This window comes from Astyanax mexicanus, unplaced genomic scaffold, assembly GCF_023375975.1.
Source record: "Astyanax mexicanus isolate ESR-SI-001 unplaced genomic scaffold, AstMex3_surface scaffold_47, whole genome shotgun sequence".
Classification (NCBI taxonomy): Eukaryota; Metazoa; Chordata; class Actinopteri; order Characiformes; family Acestrorhamphidae; genus Astyanax; species Astyanax mexicanus.
In genome coordinates this window covers 663,686-676,724 of record NW_026040057.1, presented here as the reverse complement: position 1 = coordinate 676,724, position 13,039 = coordinate 663,686, and the positions used below count along the sequence as shown (strand labels likewise).

Here is a 13,039-nt window from a genome sequence, read left to right as displayed (position 1 = left end):
TGTTTTGTCTGGATGACCAGCTGGTTTTGAGCAGGATTTTTTTCAGCAGGGAATATACAGGCAGAGGCTGAACATCAGACTAGCACTAAATGATTGCTTAACGTAAACAAAAGTACACCATACTGAAACAAAGCCCTGGAGCACCTAGCTAATATTGCTTATCACTAATTACTGGTTAAAAAATCCAACTCATAACTAGCATAATGTATGTTGCATTTGAATATGATTATGCTTGATCATGCTAGTCGACCGTTTGTTGTCAAGCTTGGTCAGGTTGATCATGTTTGTAGACCAGTTAAACAACAAAAACATAGCTCATTTAAAGCTACTGGACTAGTTAGCTAGCTAACTAGTTAACCATGTCAAAAGGTGTAGGGTTAGGGTCATAAACATAGAGCATACTTTGTGTGTTACATGCTCGTCTATATGACTGTATAGGGTAGAAACCCCACAGACATTTTTTCACGTTTTTCATATTATTTTGTAAGATATCACAGGCTAAACGTTACTCACTGCTCAGTGGGCTTGCCGGTCCAGTGTCCTCCGTAAAGCTGTCCGATGGGTCGGACGGTGTAGCAGACTCCAATATATTAGGCTGGCTAGTTGGTTTGTGCCCGATTATTTTATCCACAGCATCATACCATGGGAATTTGTCCTTTTCTTCTGATGAGCTGCCAGACTTACGGAGCGTATCCCGCGCCTTGAGATACTGACTGCGCAGTTTCTTCAGTTTATCATGACATTGTTCCACAGATCTTTGATATCCACGAGCTAAAAGATATTCACGAACTTTACCGAATATATCTGAGTTCTTATGCGTGGTTTCCAGCTGTTGCTGTATGCTCTCATCCGCCCAAATATCCAGCAAACACTGCACCTCTGCCGTAGACCATAAAGAGCCCTTTGCCGCCATGCTTGTTTACAGTAGCGTCGCGGTTCGGAGCGATCACACTAGCCAAACGAACCGTGCTTTGGGAGGTAACTGTGCCCGGGCACGGTTCGGATTGCCTAGTGTGAGTACACCCTCAGGCTTCAAAAAAATTAGAAAAAAAAAATCGTATCTCAGCGACCTTTGACCCTAGGGTCACCAAACTCGCATATGTTCATTGTACTTGGGTCTTCTTCCACACATTTCACTTTTTTGCAATTAAAAAGCTTTTTTAAGTGTAAAATCATCTGGTTAGGGCTTTTATCACCAAAGCGTGTCGGATCTACAAAGCGCTTTTTTGCATTTTTTGGCTAAGCCGTAAGTCTGACCGCTACCAAACTTGTTGGGGTGGGTCGGCACGCCAATGAATTAGTGGATTAACCCTTCGCTTTCTGTAAAAAAACAACTGGGCCCTATCTCCTTACAGTAAATACTTTTGGTCAAAAATTTTGTGTCATCTGGTGCGGCTTGCCGTCCCCAACACATAGGTATAGGTTTGGTGAAAATAGGACTTAAGGTTTAGCCAAAAATGACAAAATAGCACTTTGGAGATCCGCCACGCTTTCGTGATCCTTAGTCCTAAACCAAAAAGAAAAATTTAAAAGGGGTGTTTCTTCAGGTTTTACATTTAACTTACCAACATGGACCCTGCAAAAGAACCCTGCACTACTTATACATCGTGTATATTATATTGACTTATTATATTGATGTGTATGTTCAAGAAAGAGTCATTTCTTAACCATTAATAACATTTATTCAAGATTAACAAGTATGTAAACAATGTCCCAAAGTGTTGCCAGAGCCCTAGAAATGAAAAATCATGACACATTGGGACATGTAACGTGATAGAGCCCCAAAGTGTGGAGGGAGTCCCAAAGTGTTGCCAGAGCCCTAGAAATGAAAAATCATGACACATTGGGACATGTAACGTGATAGAGCCCCAAAGTGTGGAGGGAGTCCCAAAGTGTTGCCAGAGCCCTAGAAATGAAAAATCATGACACATTGGGACATGTAAGGTACTGGATCACCAAAGTGTGGAGGGAGTCCCAAAGTGTTGCCAGAGCCCTAGAAATGAAAAATCATGACACATTGGGACATGTAAGGTACTGGATCACCAAAGTGTGGAGGGAGTCCCAAAGTGGTGCCAGAACCCTAAAAATGAAAAATCATGACACTTTGGGACATGTAACGTGCTAGACCACCAAATTAGGGACTAAGTTCACCAAAGCGTTGTTGTAATGATATGCTTGTTTTGTGACTTGTTTTTCAGACCAAGAACATCTCCCCAGCCAAGAGGGCCCTTTTACACAGATCCATGTGCCACTCTGACACGGTAGCTTCAAAATTCTATATTCCGCTCAACACGGTGACTGAAGCTGCACATGTCAGAGAGATGCAAGAGACGGCGGCTGGTAAGGAGGAGAGGAGGATGGCGGAAGATCGGCAGCAAGCCGGATGCTCCAGCACCCCACCAGTGCAGAAGCGACCTCGGCTGAAGCGGGTTTTAAGGTTCGAGTCTTCCACTGAAGAGGAAGAAGACGAGACCAGGTCCAAGATGCAGCTGGTTGCCCAGTCGAGCACGAGCGACACCGACGATGACTCAGCCTTAGTTCCGCTCAGCCTGAGCTCATCTGAGAATTGCTCACCTTAGATGCGGTCATAAGTATGTTTTTTTGTATGTTAATTTGTAAATAGTTAACCCTAGTGTTGTTTATTTGTTGAGGCTGTTTTTTTAAAAGCTGAAGTTTGAATTTTTCTAAATAGTGTTTGTTAGGTAGATGTAGGTATGTGAGCCCCAAAGTGTGGAGGGAGTCCCAAAGTGTTGCCAGAGCCCTAGAAATGAAAAATCATGACACATTGGGACATGTAAGGTACTGGATCACCAAAGTGTGGAGGGAGTCCCAAAGTGTTGCCAGAACCCTACAATGGCCAACCCATGACATGCCTGGCACTCTGTAAGTGAAAAAGACTCAAAGGCATACTTTGACCTAGGGGCCCCAGAAGCCCCGTTCATTTTTGGACTTACGTTTTACAGAGTTCGGGGTATTTTTTCGTTATATTTTGAATGGGGAGCTATGAGGAGAATGACACTCAACTTTTCACGGGGTTCCAGAGGTCAAATTGCCTCCAGATTTTGGCTACCCCCCCATTCTAAGGGATGCTGATCACAACTATGTAGGTCCCATGTAGGTCACACCTACGGAACTACGTCAGACAGAGAGATGCTGAGAGTAAATTGCTGATTTATCCACCAGGGGGCATCTTACGAAAAAAAACTAAACTCCACTGCCCGAGACGCATCCAACGGTACCCCACTGGTCTGCCTAGGTTGACCGGAAATGGGGGCTGCCATTGAAGCCCCATTCATTTTTGGACTTTGGTTTTGGAGAGGTCGGGGTATTTTTTCCTTATATTTTGAATGGGGAGCTATGAGGAGAATGACACTCGACTTTTGACGGGGTTACCCATGTCACATTGCTTCCAGATTTTGGCTACCCCCCCATTCTAAGGGATGCTGATCACAACTATGTAGGTCCCATGTAATAAATATGTTAATGTTTAAGAAATGTCTCTTTTTTTCTTGTAGTGTAATACATTAATAACATATTAACAACATTATAAAATAAGTTTAATTATATTCTAATAGGTATAAGGTTAATGAGAAGAACTGGTAAGTCAAGGTAATGCACTTTATTAGGGTGTAAAAGGTTTTTTGAGCTTCCTGAGACCTTTGGTTAGGGAGTTAGGGGATGTGTTTACTAAAGTGTCTTAGTTTACAAAGGTGTATTTTTCAAGTTTTTTTATAATGTTAATTAATATGTAATTATATGAAATTATTGGTAATATTAGGTTTATTTGGGCAACTAGACGGACAGACTGACACATTTTGAGCTTTCCAAGACCTTTGGTTAGGGAGTTAGGGTGCATGTTTACCAAAGTGTCTCTGTTTACCAAAGCGTATTTTTGTTATTTTTTAATAATGTTAACTAATATGTATTTATCGGTAGCATTAGGTTTATTATGGCGACGAGACAGACAGACTGACACATTTTGAGCTTTCTTTGATCTTTGGTTAGGGAGTTAGGAGGTTTGTTTACTTAAGTGTATATGTTAACCAAAGCGTATTTTTATTATTTTTAAATAATGTTAGCTAATATATATTTTTCGGTAGCATTAGGTTTATTTGGGCGACTAGGGTTAAATCAATGGAATAAACTGCCTAAATGTGTCATTTGATCTGCCTGGGCGCCCTGAAAAACAGTGGTTTGGTTCACGTGACACTTAAAGGTGAGCTTAAAGTGGAAAAATAACACTTTGGTGAACAGCCACGCTTATGTGTACATTTATCCTAACAATGTTAACAATTTAATTAACTATGAATAATGTGGTTGGGCAGTGTGGTTGGGTGCTGTTATTCAGTTCTCATATTACAGCTGTCCCTCCAATTTTAATAGCACTGTAGCTTTCATTCATTCTTCTCATTATACACATTCATATCACTGCAACATGCTGGGTGGGGGGAGGAGGGGGGTCAGGTCTTCTCACACCCTGGTTTCGTGCACCCTGCCTGGGGTGTGGGTTGGGTGGTTGTTCGGGGCCGGGCTGGCTGCTTCCCTAGGTTGCCGCTGGCTCGGTACTGGTGCCCGCATGCCCGCATTAGGTGTTTCTGTATGTTCTGTGTGTGTGACTGGTGTGCGTGACTGCTGTGTGTGACTGGTCTGTGAGTGAATGTGCATGTGTGCGACGGGTGTATGTGTGACGGATGTGTGTGTGACGGGTGTGTGAATGTGCATGTGTGCGTGAACAGTTGGTCCTGGGTTTGGGGCTGACTGAGCATGGACACCTGTGGGACATGGTTGCTGAGGGCGGGTTTTTGCCCTCCCTACCGCTCCACGCTGCTCTCCGCCGATCGTCACCGCTGTTCCTGGGGGGGTGGGCGTCCTTGGGTCCATGGGTGCGTGGCCGGATGCCCTAATGTGGTCTCTGGCCCGCCCCCTTGGTGGCCGTGGCCTGGGGGTGGCTTGGGCCCCCTTGGCGTAGGGGGGGGGGCCTGCCGGGTGTCGGGCTGTTCCCGGGTGCTTGGGATCTCGGGGGCCGCATGCTCGGCTCGTGCGAGGGGTGCTGGCCTGCCGGGGGGGTGGGCTGCTCGCTTCCTTTGGCTCTCTGGACTCTTGCTCTTTGCCATGGGGGCTTCGTCTGGAGTCTCCCCCGTCCTCATCTGGGGTGTGCTCATGGTTACCATCGGGATGTGTGGCCGCGGGTCTTCTGGGCTCCTAATGGGCTGTGGAGGGTCTGGGTCCACTGGGTTCTTCCCTATCTGCCTCTGGATCGCAGGGGCATGGTGGCGGTTTCTTGCCTCCATTGTGGTAGGCATTTCATGACATAATCCGTAACACATGACATATTTTTGCAAAAAACAATAGAATAGAAGTAACTGTGCGTGTGTGTGTATGTATTTATGTGTATGTATTAATATGTATGTATATTTATGTATGTGTGTATATGTATAAGCATATGTATAGTTAGATATGTGAGTATGTGTATATATATGTTTGTTTATTTTATGTTTATTTTATTTTATTTTTTTTTGTTTGTTTGTTTGTTTTTTGTTTAGTTTTTTTTTTCTTTTTCTTCTTCTTGTACCCCCCTCCTGTACCTCACACTCCGATCCTTCCAACCCTGAACTCCCACAACTATATCCACACAAAATATATATATATATATAAAAATATATATAATAATAATAGTAATAATAATAATAAAAAAATAAAATAAATAAATAAATAAATAAAAATAAAGTATTAATTGTCCTCCGAAGAGGGGGGGTGGTGGTTGGGCCCAAAAAAAACTATGAATAATGGAAACAAGTCATTTCTTAAACATTCAAAGATTTATTTTAGCATTTTAACAATATTTAAACACACAAACACAACACACTACTACAATATTAAATAAACTACTATAACACAACTATTTACAACAATACTCAAGAAAACTCAAGAATATTAAAAAAAAAGTGCAAAAAACGAAAACTATTTACATTAACTGACCAGGTTAGGGTTATTTACAAAAAAAAGCAACATTTACTGTTGCCGCTCCGCCGATCGCCGCTTGCCGCGCTGGTTCCAGCTCCACCGCCGGCTCCGCCACTGGTAGACGGCCAACTGATGGTCCCCCCGCTGGCTCCGCCACTGGTAGATGACCAACTGATGGTCCCCCCGCTGGCTCCGCCACTGGTAGACGACCAACTGATGGTCCCCCCGCTGGCTCCGCCACTGGTACACGGCACACTACCGCTGGTAGACGGCCCGCGGATGGTCCCCCTGCTGGTGCCCAGCCGGCACTTGCTGGCCCGATTCCCACGTCCAGCACGGAGACCATGGGGATCGCCGGGGACGATGCCCTCAGTAGCGCCAGCTTCTGAAGTATAAAATTCTTTTTGGCCTTCTGAATAGCCCAATTAGTTTGGGCAGGCTATAAAGCAAACAAATGGATAAAAAAGTATTCACTAAGCATGTTACTAATAATGTACAACTAATTAAATAATAAAAATAACATATTAACAATATTATAAAATAAGTTTAATTATATTCTAATAGGTATAAGGTTAATGAGAAGAACTGGTAAGTCAAGGTAATGCACTTTATTAACTTTAACGGGGCCACGCCCCTTTTCACCCACAATGCAGTGCGACGTGGTGAGCGCATGTGCCAGAGGCGTCGTCGGAGTTCAGAGAGTAAGTATCTTATTTTTGCGCTCCTTCTAAGTTACACAGATTTTAGTGATAATTGAGAAAAAAAACTGTTTTGTCTTAACCTAAAGTGCGTGTTTTGATGTTGGTTATCTTTTGTGACAGAAATGAGACAGCTAGTGTGCCCTTTGTACCATGTTACATGCAGTAACTTGCCTAAACACCTGGCCGGGGTTCACATATCGGGCTTGCACAACGTGGCGAATAAGGAGGAGAAGCTGCTGCTATTGAGCCTCGCCAGCGGACGGTAAAAACTAATTTATCAACGTATTTGACTTTATTAGGATGTAAACGTTTTTTTTTTTTTTATTACAGTTAAGAACAATAAAAATACGCTTTGTTAAACAGGGACACTTTAGTTAATACATGTCCTAACTCACTAACCAAGGGTCTCAGGGAGCTCAAAATGTGTCAGTCTGTCTGTCTAGTCTCCATAATAAACATAATATAAACCATAAATAAATATTCAAATCAAATCAAATTTATTTGTATAGCGCTTTTTACAACGGGTGTTGGCACAAAGCAGCTTTACAGAAACATGATTACAGGACAAAGAGTCAGGCAAAAGATTAAACATAGAAAATACATAATACAGAACCCCCAGTGAGCGCGGAGGCAATTAAAATATTTGCATTAACATAATACATTTTTGAATATATCTAAACTCATTTTATAATGTTGTTAATATGTTATGAATGTACTAATACAAGAAAAAAGAGACATTTCTTAAACATTAAAATTTTCATTTTACAAAATCAAACACAACTATATACATATATACATAACACTTAAACCACACACACACACACACACACACACACACACACACACACACACACACTCGCCCCTTGCTGCTCCTGCTCCTCCTCCTCCAGGTAGACCACACTATTGTTAGGTTGTTCGGGGCACCCAGGCGGATCAAACGAACCATTGTGGAGTGTCTACGTTTTTTTTTTTTTTTTTAAGTTAGGAAGTTTACATATGTGTCTCTGTTTACCGAAGCGTCATTTTTTCCGCTAATACCGTTATTTCTCCGTCTTAGAGGCATTGAGGCAAATAAAGGTCTATATCTCGGTCACAGTAAGTCCTAGGGTCACCAAAATGGCTATTTCGGAACAATTGTGGGATGTTACCTATCGATTTTGGTGGCTATTGAAGCATTCTAGCGCTCGCGCGACGCTAAAATGCAGTTTATTTATTTATTTTGGCGCAAGTTGCGCAACTTGTGACGTCATGGAAAAGTACAAAAAAGTTTACGGCGCATGTGTGAACACGACGGACACTGCCCCGGACAGTCCAACGGACGAAGAGCCATTTTGTTCGAGGGAGAGAGAGGAGAGCGAACAAGTACAGTGCGAGAGTAAGAATTTTTCGATTTCATTGGTAGTTTATAAATTAATCAAAGTCATTTAATTTAGTTTAGATTAGAGTTAGATTAGATTAGAGTGTTAGATTAGGGTTCGATTCTACAGGGGTTTTTTTGCAGTTTCAGTTATTTTGAAGTTAAAATGGTTAGATAAGGTTCGGGGTTAGGGCATTATTCACCAAAGCGTGGAAAATGAATGGGTTTGTATAGCCGATCTGTCATCATAATCTGAATGACAGAATGGTATTTTGGATCCTAATTTTCCCATAGAGTTTACCATGAACCTGTCATTCACGAATACGTCGGTACTGCACTTTAGGGGGCGTATGTACTCAATTTAGACTTGAGGTTCTCCAATGAGTATTAGGTGGATCTTAGGAGATTGACAAGTCAGACTCCTCCCAAACTTTGTGGGCGTGACCCTTGGGGTCAGGTGATGTTCACCAAAGTGGCATCCCTACAGTTGGGTGAACTTTACTCCTAACCCTAACTGAACTTTTTCCAAATATGGTGGGATGAGTCATAGGGGGTGTGGCCAAGTTCACCAAAGTGTATTGATACCGTTTGGTGAACTTGGTTCCTAACTATTTTTTTTTTCACGCCCAAAATCACTGAGTGTGGTCTGGGGGGCGTGGCCACGCCCCCAAACGGGGTTTCAGGGTGATCCAAAGCTAACTTTTGAACCATGCCTCATACAGGGAAACCAAGAACATAGCCATATGTTGGACTTCAAGTAGGTTGTCCGTGTCCTGCGCCACACTTTTGTGAACCGTGACACATTGGTGAACGTTGCTCCTAACTCATTAACCATGGGACTCGGACCGAAATCAAGGGCTGATTTCGGTCCGACCTCTCGCGCTTAATAACCTACTTCAACCGAGGGGTCCACAGGACCCCCGAAAATTTCACTTTTCCCTCTTTTCATGCCCCGCGAGGGCTAGGAAGGTCACAGGGTGTCTCTAGGTGCAACCGTTCTCGAGATATTAGCCTTTAAACGATCGTGGAAACACTTTGGTGAACCCCTACACATTGGTGAACAATGCTCCTAACTCAACAACCATAAGACTTAGACCAAACTCGAAGGCTGATATCAGTCACTCTTTCCGCATGTAATAACCTACTGCTACCGAGATTTCCATAGAACCACCGGAAATTTCATCCTCTGTGATCCACTTGTAAACGCAGGAGGCTCTCGGACATAGACCCAGCAAGACCGTTGTTTGGTTTCAGATTGAAATAAAAGCTTTCTTTCCAGCGGGGGGCGCTGCGCGCCAAAACTCCAGATATGCGTTAGAGGGGCTCCCCGTGAGTAACATATCCAAAAATGGGGCCCCTAGGTCAAAGGGTCGCCGAGATACGGCCCCTAGAAGGTTCGAAGGGTAGGCCCAGGGGCCAAATCGGGTGTCTTTTTGGACCCCGCGAGGGCCAGGAAGGTTGTAGGGTCACCAAAATCGGTAGGCTGAATCGGACCTAAGGTCCGATTCAGCCTGCCAAATTTGGAGTCCCTAGGTACAACCGTCCCCGAGATATGAACCCTTAATCGATTTAATTTATGCCTAAAATTAGGCCCGAAACCTTCAAACGGCCGTATCTCGGGAACGGTTCGAGCGACAGGCACGAAATTTTAGAGGCTGAATCGGACCTTGGGTCGTGGGAGGGCCAGGCTTCGGACGTGGGAGGGGCCTGCGAGGGAGGGGGAGGGGCTAGGGCCGCAGGACCAATGCAGGCCACAAGGGGGCGGTCGTGTGCTTCACATATCCGAAGCACTTGTCCCTACCACCTAAGGTCTAGGACTTATGGGTACCAACGTGACGGTGAACATTGGTCACACATTGGTGAACTTTGTTCCTAACTCCATAAAACCATGGCACTTGGATCCAATTCACCAGCCGATTGTAGTACGTCCTTACCCGCCGGCCAACCTAACGCCGTGCCCGAGTCCGTAGGGGTACCCGCTCTAGACTCCGCCCACCCAGGGGGCCGGGCTTCGGATATGTGGTGCGGCCTATCCCAGGGATGCCCCCCACCGAAACTGGTGACTCTAAGACCGATTTTACAATTTTTGGTATTTTAAACTGTTTTTTTGGCCATGCACCTGGTCACAGACGTAAAGGCTTATTAAAGTGGCAAAATAACACTTTGGTGAACCCCCACGCTTTGGTGAACATATGTCCTAACCATGTTTTTTTTTACAGCGTAATAATTGTAGTTATATAGTAATTACATAGTAATAATAGTATAAAATGTGTTTAATTATATTCAAATACGTATTAGGTCAATGATCAGAACTGGTAAGTTTAAATACATTCTTACAACTATGTAGGTCCCATGTAGGTCACGCCTACAGAACTACGTCAGACAGAGAGATGCAGGGAGTTAATTGCTTGTTTCTCCACCAGGGGGCATCCTACGAAACAAATTTGTGTCTCACTGGACTCCACTGCCCAAGACGCATCCAACGGTACCTCATTGGTCTGTCTAGGTTGACCGGAAATTGTGGCTGCCATAGAAGCCCCATTCATTTCGGACTTAGGTTTTGGAGAACTCGGGGTATTTTTTCGTTAATTGGAAAAATAACACTTTGGTGAACCCCCACGCTGTGGTGAACATATGTCCTAACCATTTTTTTTACAGCGTAATAATTGTAGTTATATAGTAATTACATAGTAATAATAGTATAAAATGTGTTTAATTATATTCAAATACGTATTAGGTCAATGATCAGAACTGGTAAGTTTAAATACATTCTTTAATGGTTAAGAAATTACTCTTTTATTGTAGTTATATAGTAATTGCATAGTAATAACAGTATAACATTTAAATGTGTTTAATTACATTCAAATACGTATTAGGTCAATGAGGAGAACAGGTATGTCAACATAATGCACTTTTTGGGGGTTTGAAAGGTTTTTTAGTTAGGAGTTAGGAGGTTAGGAGTCAGGTTCACCAAAGCGAGGCTGTTCACCAAACTGTTTTTTTTATCAATTTTGGACAAATGAAAGGTCAAAGATCAAATATTTTTAGTGTAGGTTACTGTAGGGGAGGAGACTGTTCTAATGACATATTTTTTTGCTGTGTAAAATCTTTTTTTCAAGTAGTTAGGAACTTTGTTCACCAAACTGTATCAAGTTCACCAATACGTAGAAAGTTCACCAACATGTCGTTGTTACCTAACCCTAACCGAACTTTACCAAATATGTTTGTGGATGAGTGTGGCCAGGTTCACCGAAGTGTATTGTACCGTTTGGTGAACTCCAGGTTCACCAACATGTATCCGTTCCCTATTCCTAAGTTTGACTCTGATATTAATTGATAATATTAAAACCTTATACACCCACATAAAGTGCATTACCTTGACTTACCAATTCTCCGCATTAACCTATTACCTATTTGAATATAATTAAAATCATTTTATACTGTCGTTACTATGTAATTAATGTATTACTCCAAGAAAAAAAGAGACATTTCTTGAACATTAACATATTTATTATATAAAAAAACACTGCAAAACACAACAAAGAACAACACTGCACACACACATACACCAAACTTCAGATAAAAAAAACAAACAACAATAACTATTTACAAAAAAACAAACAAAAAATTAGCTGCCCAACCATTTCCGTTCCCACTCAGGTCCACCAAATAAAATTCCCATCCCTTAATATTTTTAAGGAGAACGGCTAATGGATCTTTAAAAGCGTAGTCACATCGGCTGTCATCATCTTCTTCTAAAGCAGCAGTTTGGACAGACTTCTTATGAGACTGTTTTAAGGTGGAGGACTGCACTGGTTTCTGTGAATCTTCTTTATGTCTGGATGCCAAAAATTGCAAAAAACACAACTATTTACAATGAAAAAATTGGGGGAAAAAAAATTCAACGATGCATGACAAAAAATTTCTCAAGATCTGAAGAGCCAGATTCATCCAACGACACTTCAACGTCCTCGGGCTCTTCTGCAAAAAACTTAGATATGTCCCTCTTAGCGCGCTTTTTCCCCTGGAGTTTGCCCTCTTCCTCCGAAGACCTCTTTCTCTTTTGACCACTACCGGATGGCGCCGATGACTGCTCCGGCATGCAGACAGCTGAACTTTCCGCCGGCGTGGTCTTCGGCGGCGAAGTTGGCGGCGAGGTCTTCGGCGGAGAGGTCTCCTCTGAGGTCTCCTGTGAGGACTCCCGTGAGGTCTCCTGTGAGGACTCCCGTGAGGTCTCCTGTGAGGACTCCCGTGAGGTCTCCTGTGAGGACTCCAGTGAGATCTCCTGTGAGGAATCCTGTGAGGTCTCCTGCACGGTCTTCTTGGAGGTCTCTGATGAGGTCTCCGACGAGCCCTCCTGCAACTTCCTAACCTGTGCAGCTTCGTCGGCAGTGTTGAGTGGCAGGTAGAACTTTGCTGCCACAGCTTCGCTGTGGCACATCTGCCTGTGCACAGCTGCCTTCTTAGAAGGGCTTAGGTCCTTAGTCTGAAAAAAAATCAAACAAATAAGCAAATTATTAAAACTTGAGTTCAGTCTAGCCTTGGTTATTTAGTGTATGTCAATAGCCCATGTACTTACGTAGTGCACCACTGAAGTTCGGAGGTTACGGAACGTAAAGGAGCCCTTCAGCCCCATCTTCTTCCACTCCTTCTGGAAGTAATACACAAGCTTTCTGCATTTTCCTCCAGAAGCAGAAAAGAAGAAGTAGGGGCTGTCGGACCCCTCAAAGTTGTCTCGCATGTCAAGCAGGGACATGAACCAGCTGTATTCCTTTTCGTTCACTGACACCTGAGCATGCCCATAGGTGCCCGCAGATTTGTGGCTTTGAACCTATGAGAAAGGGGAAAATAAAAAACATAAAAATAAAAAAGCTGTAAACATCCGTTTAGGGACAAAGTTCACAAAAGTGTGGCTGTTCACCAAACTGTATTTTGATCAAATAACACATACCTCAATGATGCTGCGGTTGTCCTCAAGTTCGGCCTCTCGGACCTCGGACATGAGCATGTTTTCCAT

General features: G+C 43.2%; 1 protein-coding gene across 1 annotated transcript; it reads right to left on the bottom strand.

Annotated features, from left to right (window-relative positions):
- Positions 1-11,436: 11,436 nt before the first annotated feature.
- On the bottom strand, positions 11,437-13,039 carry LOC125796835 (uncharacterized). The gene is made up of 3 exons (XM_049473862.1): positions 12,974-13,039; positions 12,602-12,853; positions 11,437-12,508 (listed from the first exon to the last, which is right to left on the bottom strand). Exons 1-3 carry the CDS (start codon positions 13,037-13,039, stop codon positions 11,924-11,926), a joined length of 903 nt encoding a protein of 300 aa, XP_049329819.1. The 3' UTR covers positions 11,437-11,923.

What these genes read in the sequence shown, in the direction of transcription:
- LOC125796835 (XM_049473862.1), bottom strand. Translation starts at nt 13,039, where the DNA reads ATGGAAAACATGCTCATGTCCGAGGTCCGAGAGGCCGAACTTGAGGAC. An exon ending in ACAACCGCAGCATCATTGAG is followed by an intron (nt 12,854 to 12,973) that starts GTATGTGTTATT and finishes CCTTTCTCATAG; the next exon opens with GTTCAAAGCCACAAATCTGC. An exon ending in GAACTTCAGTGGTGCACTAC is followed by an intron (nt 12,509 to 12,601) that starts GTAAGTACATGG and finishes ATTTTTTTTCAG; the next exon opens with ACTAAGGACCTAAGCCCTTC.